Raw genomic sequence first — 9032 nt, forward strand, 5'->3', positions numbered from 1 at the left:
GTCATATTTTATCTTTTATGAAAAGACATGGACACTTTAGGTTTTTATTCAAAATATTTTAATACATTTTTACTTGTTCTTGCTGTACAGTGTATAAATGAATTACACAGTACTGAATTATGAGTAACTTGTAAATAAAACCTCAAACTTTAATCAGTCTGTTTCTTTGTGCACACGTGGTGGTGTCAACTTGGCATCGCCTCGTCCGCGTTGGTCTGGAACTACGTCAGGTTTAACAGTCTGATAAAGCAGCACGGCTCCTTTAGCTGACGGACAAAGCTCCGACCACAGAGGGCTGCTTCTGTCCAGCTGCAAAACTTCCTACAGTGTGCAAAATACAACTGTGTGAGAAAGTGTTTGCCCCCTTCCTAATTTCCTGTTTTGTTTTGGAGTTTTGTTGCATTTAAATGCTCCAGATCATCAAATAAATTTAAATATTAGACAAAAGGGTAAGTAAACCTACATGGCTCTGTGTGAAAATAGTGATTGCCCCCATATCTGTTCTATCATAAATTATAGGTTTATGTATATCACAACTTTGGAAAGCTGAGTTCAATTTCTCTAGCCACACCCGGTTCTGATGTAATCACCTTAACGAGAAACATCTTCATTTAGAAACTGCATTTACTTGTGCCGTCTTTGTCTAACATTTAAATTTGTTTGATGATCTGAATCATTTAAGTGTGACAAACATATAAAAAAATAGGAAATCAGCAAACACTTTTTCACACTACTGTATATAAAAAGGCAGAATTGCCTTATATGCTTGTAATCTCTCCATAAAGTGATGATTGTACTTTGTTCCCTACTGCAGACGCAAGTACAAGAATCTCGTTTTGGTGTTGGTCTGCAGGTATTTGTATGTCTGTAACATCTCACCGTTCTGCTGACAAAGACGACCTCTGTGGACTCGCTGGCCTCCACTCCTCCTTTCCAGTACAACTTTCTCACTTCATCAGAACTTAAGGAGCAACTGAAAGCACACAGATTAAAATTTATATCTTTATAGAGCCATTCAAACCACATTTATTATTTCACGATGCTTGATTTAGGATTGTGTGCAGCTTTATGCTGCCCTTCTTAACCTCAGCTGGGCAAATCTGGTTAGATAATTGAGACCTAATCTAATAGTAACTTTAACTTTGGACTTCATTTTGTATGACACCTTTTTATAGGCTTGCCATCATGTGATGTCATCTTTTATGGTCTCTCAGTTGTCTTCATTATTACTTCTGTTCCTTTACTTTTAGTCTTTCACTGGTGTGCATTTTTATTGTTTCTATTTTAACTCTCTATTAACTTTACTCATCTCAAGCCCAAATATCTAACTTTTATATGGGGCAGTAAAACTGTTTTTTCTTCTTAATACTGAACTTGTTTAACTCCAAGAGAATTATTTGTAATAGGAGTGAGATTCCAGTTACAAATGGATTTCAAGAATAAAAAGAAAAGTTTAAAGAAGGTTTAGATTCCCTAAACATACATATAACACAGCCTAAATATATATTTGTTTAAGCCTCATTGCAGTTATTTGCAGTCAGTGCTCCTGAATGTGCTTTTAATTCAGTCAGCTCAGGAAATTGCAGTTTTTTTCTACTCCTAGGTCTGTATGATGTCAAAGAGAGAGGGTAGCCCTAATATAGTCATCTCACTCTGGCTGTGACCAGAAGCCTCACCCACTCATGTTCTGTTTACCAGAGGCAGCCAATCAGAAAAAGGTTGCAGGGGATTATTTTGAACTGTGACTCATACAAAGCTACTTCAATAGTCCACATGGAAAACTACGCAGTCTTTAGTAGTGGAGATGTGGTCATCGTGATGATTTTATCTTTATAAAAATTTTTTGCCATACTTTCATTTTCTGAGCAACTTTCACTGACACACCTACTTCAAGAAATCTGTGCTGCAGGTTTCACAGTATGGATTAAAACTGAAGCGACGACTACCTGACGTAAAACTCGGCACTCGGTCTTCCAGCGCTGGTGTGATTCAGAGCGACGCCCATCAGGACGGGCGGTCCTAGGGAGCTCAGAGGAATATTCACCTGGGACAGAACAGTAAAATTAATAATATTAATATTTTAGCCCTTTCATTACTTAGACAAAACAGCTGGTGCAAAGTTTTATTAAAGAAAAGTGACTGTGTGAATACTGCTTTAGGCATAAAATCCTTGTTTTACACTGTGATGTCGTGAGGTCCCATGTGTAGGATCTGACCTAACAATTTTCCACTTCATAAAAAAACTTGGTAAATTTTCTGATGTGTGGATCAAATATTAGGGCTGAGTCAAACTGTGGTGCCAAGTTTCTGGAAGCTGGTTTCACTTTGTGGGGCCTATGACATGCATGATTGAACAAGAATTCTGATTTTGAGGTATTTCACTGAAGGAAATCTGCTGACACCATTTAGACTCTTTAAAAAGAGTTGCTAGCAGGCTTCTGGCGGTAAGTATACGTGCATAAACGTGAAACACGACATTACAATTCTGAATAAAAAGAATACAAACAGAAAAGGAATGACTTTTCACCTCATCTCTGATCTCGGCGCACACAGAGGAGAAAAGCTCTGAGACGATGGCCTCAGGCTTCCTCTCCATCATGGCTATGCCGATCTGCTCCTCACACACCCTCTGTCCTAGACGCTCACACACAGCCTGAGGACAACAGGGTTGATATGAGCAACACATCAAGCATTTTGGTGAGACTGAATCCTCTTTATTCATATCACCTTTGGCTCTGGGTGGCCTCCGGGGATATCCAGGAGCCCTCCCGCCTCTGCCACCTTTTGGCTCCTCCTGATCATGACCACCTGACCATTGCTGGTGCACAGTATGGCACCGACACCTAGAGGCTGAGCCAGCAGCGTCAGAGGATCTCCGAACTCGGCCTCACCACGCTGTCGCAGCTTGGCCACCCCACACGACCAGTTTGTCCCCAGGTAGTCCTTGTAGCACGTGAGGCCTAACCTCAGAGTGAGGAGGGGTGCAGGGTGTGGAGGAAGTTTGTCTGCAATGCCATTAAACTCTCTGTAGTCATGATTAGAGGCACCCTCAGCATTTTCTGTCTGACTTATACACCTGTTATGCATTTCACCCAAATCCCTCTGTCCTTGATTGATTTGGTCCTCTGTGTGGTGGAAAATGGTGCCATGGGACAACGGAGTGGAAGGTGGATTTTGTGGATCTGCTAAGCAGAAAGAATGTAGCCTGAATTTTGCCCCGTTGAAAAGCCACGGCTCCTTGGACACCCGCTTCGTCCACACCTCATCTATGTGACGCTCCAGAGCCAGATCTGTCTGCCTGTTAAACCTGAGAGAGGAGGAATTGATTTTACATGACGTGTGATGAAAAGTATTTAAAGGATGTACTGCACTCTATGTTTGCACCTTTCTGAAAGCTCCACTTGTACTTGAGACTCGAGCAGCCCATGCCAGTGTGCACAGTGCAGCAGCACAGACACCTCAGGGTCCATCATTTCCCACTGCGGCTCTTCACTGGAAGCATCAGTTACTTGATCCAAGCTGTGTTCTTTGAGAAGACTTGGAGGTGGGATGGTTTGAGATGTTAAGATGGTTGCTGGAAGTGATAAGAATGAGCAGGATTAGAAATGAGTCTATCAGAGGGACAGTTCAGGTTGAGCACTTTGAAGACAAAATCAGAGAGGCAAGGCTGAGATCTTTTGGACATGTTGGACAAAGGATGCTGAAGATGGATCTGCCTTGAAGTAAGGAAAAAAGAAAGACCATGGAGAAGAGTAATAGAGCGAAGGAGGACATGCAGAGGGTTGGTGTGATAGAAGAGCGTGTTGGGGATAGGGTGAGATAATCATCTGTGGTGACCCATAAAGGGAACAGCCAAAAGAAGAAGAAAATGTGAGCTGTTTCAGCTGAAGCTTTAAACCTTAAGGCCCATGAAGGCATCAAATCAAGTGAGGTGATCAACTCTGTACAGGTTAATAAGTCCACTCCTGTTATACAAAGACACACATCAAGTGCACCCACATATAAGAGATTAGAGCAGGCAAATAAATCTGACCATAGATAAGGTTAATGGAAGCACAACATCAAATTATTAAAAAAAGATTTCTAAATATATTAGAAATTTGTTACTATCATGGCAGTAACTACCTTTAAAATGCATGATTTTTTAAATAGACACAATAATTGACCAAAATAACTGATTTAACTAATTAAACTAAGCAGCCCTAATGTTTGCATAAATGCAGGTCCAGGTGAGCTGTAAGTATACTGCAGTCATCCTCTAATTCAATAAAGTATTCTGATTCAGGGGGATATAATGACAATTTCAACAGGGCCCGTGGGATCATGACAGCATTGGGTGCAGTGGCATAACCAAAAACGGGAGGACAACTTCTTTAAGGCGTCAACAGTTTGTTCAATGCAGATTTGTCAGCGAGGTTGAAAAGGAGAAAAGACACATTTAAAAACGTGACATTCAAAAACAAGACCGCTCAGCGTCAATTTACTCACATAAAAGCTCCTGATTTGTTACTGCTAATGAAGTTATTCTTTATTTACTTACCAGTAGCTCCCAATTTTTTCCACCATTGGACTAAAAACAGTCAAAAACTTTCAATGAACCGGAGAGCTGGAAAGGAATTAAATAGGAAGTGCGACTTCCTGATAAAATAAACGTCTAACATAACAACTCCTGTGTTCTCGTTTACTCTAAGATAATATTGTCTGGTTGATTTTCTATGAAACCAAATAAGGACAAACGTTTTGTGGCTTGTTTACCTGTCGTTTCCGAGGTAGCAGAAGAAGAAGCCAAACCAGCGAAAGGTGGTTTCTTCCTCTTTTCCCACGAACGGCAAAAATTTGCTTCTTATCACCACCTAGCGGCAAAGACTGTAAATAATAATAATGTTATATCGTCAGTAAGATATTACTGACAGATGTGGAAAAAAATATAAATTTTGTGCATATTTCTACAATGTAAATTATATTTATGAATTATAGTTATAAGACAAACTTATTTTAATATTAATTATAATCCAATTCAATCCAACTTTATTTATAAAGCACTTTAAAATAGCCAGCACAGGACCAAAGTGCTGTACAGTAAATAAATAAATAATGTAGTGCTGTCCAAAAGTCCTCAGCACCCTCTCAATATTTTTCAAATATTGACATTCAAGGAAATGAGGGGAGGCTCCAAACGTTTGCACAGCGCTGTATATATTTAATTTAGTTTTCTTTTCTTTTTTAGTTGACTTTTAATTCTTTTCTGGAGTGACTTTTTATTGTTTGAAAATGCATGGTTTTAATTGTATCTATTTTTATTTTATACTATTATAATATGAATGTCATTACAACATGAACATGATTTTAATCACGTTGTCAAAAGAAAAGAAAAGAAAAGAAAAGAAAAGAAAAGAAAAGAAAAGAAAAGAAAAGAAAAGAAAAGAAAAGAAAAGATAGACTGCAGGTCATAACTTCTTACCTGAAGATCAGTTCACCTGACACTCGGCGGCCGTCTCGGGTCTCTCCTCCTCCTGCCTCCCCTTTCCCTCACCCACCTGTTCTCTATGGAAGCTCCACCATAGCTCACAGAAGAGCCAGAGAATTTTGTTTCTTATGGTGTGAAAGTCTTTCAGGTGCCTTCTGTGACAGTGAAACTCCAAGTTAACTGTTATGTGCCTTTTAATGAAGAGTGGCTTCCATCTGGACACTCTACTGTAGTGAAGTAGATTCTGGGGTAGGATTTTACGTGATGTACACGAATGCAGCACTACCATCCACACCTTCCCAGCTGATAATTAGCGGCCTTATAAGAAACAGCTGCGCTTCACTACCACACGGAGGCATTTGGTAGTCTTTTACTGAGGGGGCTGAGAGCATTAGGCAGCTAAGCACTACAGATCTCCTCAGGAAAGCTACTCATTTTAGTATTGCCCTTTAGAGAGTGGATTGCGCCATGCTGCTGCTGTCTTGTCTTATGCTGTTTGTTTGTTTGTTATGTGATGCTTTTTATAAAGAACAGTAACTTGGGGTGTAGTTGTTTTATGTAGATCTCTTTTACTAATTTGTTTAACGTTTTATGCTTTGTTTTATTGCTTTAGTGGAGGTGCGGCCGCTTGTTGAGGGGCTAGGCACGTGAGGTGGGCATAGGTAGATTGCACCATTTAGACTTCAGTGTGAGTGACAGTGAGGTCTGCAGTGGAGTTACACGGGTGAGTAACTGGTAGCATCCTTGGGCACTCCTCCCTGTAGGTTGCCTCCTCAAGTGGCCGGTCTCCACTATTATGTTTAGTATTGTTTTGTTTGTTTGTTTGTTTGTTTGTTTGTTTGTTTTTTAATCAATCTGTGATTGTTTTACAGCATCGTGGGAGGGAGTCTGGTCATTTTAATCATCAGTTGTTAATAAAGTGTTTTTAATTAACTATCCTGCCGTCTCAACCCTGCTACCTTAGGTACCTTTCTGATTTTACAATTCTATGCTTTTAGTAGTTCTTCTTAATACATTTTAATTTGTAAAATTCATCTGTCTCCTCTCTGCTGTTAATAACGAGTCTGTGGGCTTTGGTAGCCAGTGTAACACTCACATTGGATAGAGGAATCTTTCCTGGGGTGTAACTTCCTCCCCCAGGTGACGTTGTCAACATCTTAGTTGCCGTCCCCGGTTATCCCTCATTCGTGCCACCACACTACCATACAGGTCTAATTGGCAGAGAGCTGCAGAAGTCATTGTCCTTCTTAAAGGTTCTCCATACTCCACACAGCAATGCTGGAGCTTTGTCAGAGTGACCATTGGGTTATTGGTCACCTCCATGACAGATGAAGCTCTTCAGCATCCACACTGTTTATGTGTTAAAAGAGAAATGGTTTCATTGTAACTAAAACCAATTCTCTACTCCTAACTGGAACATGAGAGTACATGGTCCAGCAATAAATTCTCCAGCTTTTGTGAAGTTGTTGGGCAAATGGTGACCTTATGGTATGAAATTGTGGGTCTTTCTGTGTGGAGTTTGCATGTTCTCCTGTGATAGCGTGGAAACTCTAAATTGTGCAACTGGTTGTCTGTGTGTTAGCCCTGCGCCAGTCCAGGGTACACCCTGGTGACAGCTGATTTGATTTTATTGTTTATTTATTTGTACAAAGTTGTTTTTTTTTCCTTTTCTGTGGCTTTTCTTTCTATTTGTTTTTATGTATTTAATCATCTGTAAAGCACATTGTAGTTTTTTTTTTTTTTGTTTTTTTTTTTAAATTTTCAGTATCATGTTTTTGTAGATATATTTTTTTAAATTTTCAGTACTGTACAGCACTTTGGTCCATTGTGGTTGTTTTGTGATTCAGAGGCTGCCTTTAATAGCCGATTACATCACAGCCAGGCGACAAAGGCTGCTCCAAATGTGACCCACAAATGCCTCCTCCTTTTACCTGGATTTGAAGGATGGCTCGGGTGTGTCCTTCATGGCCCACCCTATCCCAGGATTCGTAGCAGTGAATAATTTTTTGATTTAAGCTTGTTCTGCAGCTACAAGAGATAGGCACCTTGCAGTTGACGAAATCCTCTGTATGCCAGAGTTTTCTAGAGTCAAATGTGAGGCCACCTGACCGACAGCTAAAGCTTCTCCTAAATTAGGCCATGCAACAGGATAATGACCCCAAGCACAGCAGCAAATCTACAGCATGGAAGTCCAGACCTCAACCTGACTGAAATGCTGTGTATAAAGGAATGCTTGCAAATGTCAATGAATTGAAGTTATTGCTGCTGACTGAAGGTTCTGTAAACTACTCAATCATAGAACTGCTTTATGTCCATTTGTTCTTTTTCTTGGAGGAGTTCTTGATTTTTTTGCAGAGCTTCATCAAGCTTTATTTGCAAAGCTTCCTTGTGTTTCTCGCTGTCCTGAAGCTTGCAATCCGTATCTTCCTTTTTCATGGTCTGTTGCGCTTTCTTTCGAAGAAACTCAACCCTTCCTTTCAGCACTTTTTCATTTATCTCAGTGCCTTGGAGTTTTATGACCAGTTGTTTCTTCTCTTGGAGGAGTTCTTGATTTTTTTGCAGAGCTTGATCAAGCTTTACTTGCAGCTCCTGAATCTTTTTTTCCCTCTCTTTCTCCTTTTTCTTCTGTTGGAGGATTTCTTCTGTTGGTTTTTCTTGTACTTTATTAAGCTCTGCTTGGAGCTCAAAGATCCTTCCCCGCATGTCTAGGAGTTCCATTTCTTTCTCCTTTTGAATATCTTCCTTATCCAGAAGCTGTTTGAACAGTCTATCTACTTCATCGGTCCTTCTCTCACAGTGCTCTCTCAGTAAGATAATCTCCGTTCGTTGTTTAAAAAAACTTTCCCAGATGTAATTGGTGTACTCTGGCTGGGGCGGGTGTCGCGTATTGTGATTGTTCATGAGATTTTCCTCATGCATTTCTTCCAAGCACATCTTCTGCAGTTGAGTATCGTCTTCTCGATTGCAAAGAGGAGCGCTGGGCTTTACGTTTTCTCTTTTTTTCTGTTTTCTTGGAGACATGTTGGAATCTGTTAACAGTGACTCTGAAAAGGATCCAAAAAAAGGCTTGTCTGGCGAACGTTTGAATGCTGCAAACATAAATGCTGCGAATAACGGACTAAAAGTTCTTGCGTCTCACCCCTATTTAAGGGTTTTAGGATCAAAGGATCAAAGGATCACAGTGGTGGTAAGATTCTAAATGTGTGTGACATCACAATTCTGTAAGCCAATGAGGTTGTCACATGACATTTGTGGGAGGGCATTCTTTACTTGGACAAATTATCAATAAGCTTTCAATATCAGTAACAATGGTGACAGTATAATTGTTTATTGTGCTGAACAATAAACAATTCTATTGACAATTATATGTGTCCAGTATTCAATATTTTAATTATTCATTTTTGATGTTTTACTTTTTATTTATCATTGTTCATCACTCAACTACTCTTTAATCCCAAAAATGGTGGTGTTTTTATTTTGAAGGCCCGCGCTCTTATTTTGTAGACTTTAGATCTAACTGACGTTGGCTTTATGCGCCGAGCTTATGCGATGTTATGAAACTGCG

The 9032-nt window shown here is 39.9% G+C and overlaps 2 protein-coding genes across 4 annotated transcripts in view; one reads left to right on the top strand and one right to left on the bottom strand.

Annotated features, from left to right (window-relative positions):
- Window positions 1-153: 153 nt before the first annotated feature.
- On the bottom strand, window positions 154-4855 carry nudt22 (nudix (nucleoside diphosphate linked moiety X)-type motif 22). 2 transcript variants are annotated; one of them, XM_005913310.3, is made up of 7 exons: window positions 4756-4855; window positions 3385-3574; window positions 2728-3307; window positions 2528-2653; window positions 1947-2044; window positions 880-973; window positions 154-321 (listed from the first exon to the last, which is right to left on the bottom strand). In XM_005913310.3, the coding sequence occupies exons 2-7, from the start codon at window positions 3471-3473 to the stop codon at window positions 154-156; spliced, it is 1155 nt and encodes a 384-aa protein (XP_005913372.1). In that variant the 5' UTR covers window positions 3474-3574; window positions 4756-4855. The 2 variants fall into 2 exon arrangements, with proteins under 2 accessions (XP_005913372.1, XP_005913373.1); XM_005913311.3 differs by having other exon boundaries at window positions 4541-4774.
- A 4085-nt stretch (window positions 4856-8940) lies between these two features.
- dnajc4 (DnaJ (Hsp40) homolog, subfamily C, member 4) overlaps window positions 8941-9032 on the top strand; it is a 20934-nt gene continuing 20842 nt past the window's right edge. Inside the window, exon 1 of one of the 2 annotated variants that reach the window (XM_042221276.1) lies at window positions 8941-9032. In XM_042221276.1, the coding sequence (XP_042077210.1) occupies window positions 9012-9032 (21 nt within the window). In that variant the 5' untranslated portion in view covers window positions 8941-9011. The other variant, XM_042221280.1, reaches the window with a different exon arrangement.

Source organism: Haplochromis burtoni, unplaced genomic scaffold, assembly GCF_018398535.1.
Source record: "Haplochromis burtoni strain Fernald_Lab_line unplaced genomic scaffold, NCSU_Asbu1 Contig_4, whole genome shotgun sequence".
Classification (NCBI taxonomy): Eukaryota; Metazoa; Chordata; class Actinopteri; order Cichliformes; family Cichlidae; genus Haplochromis; species Haplochromis burtoni.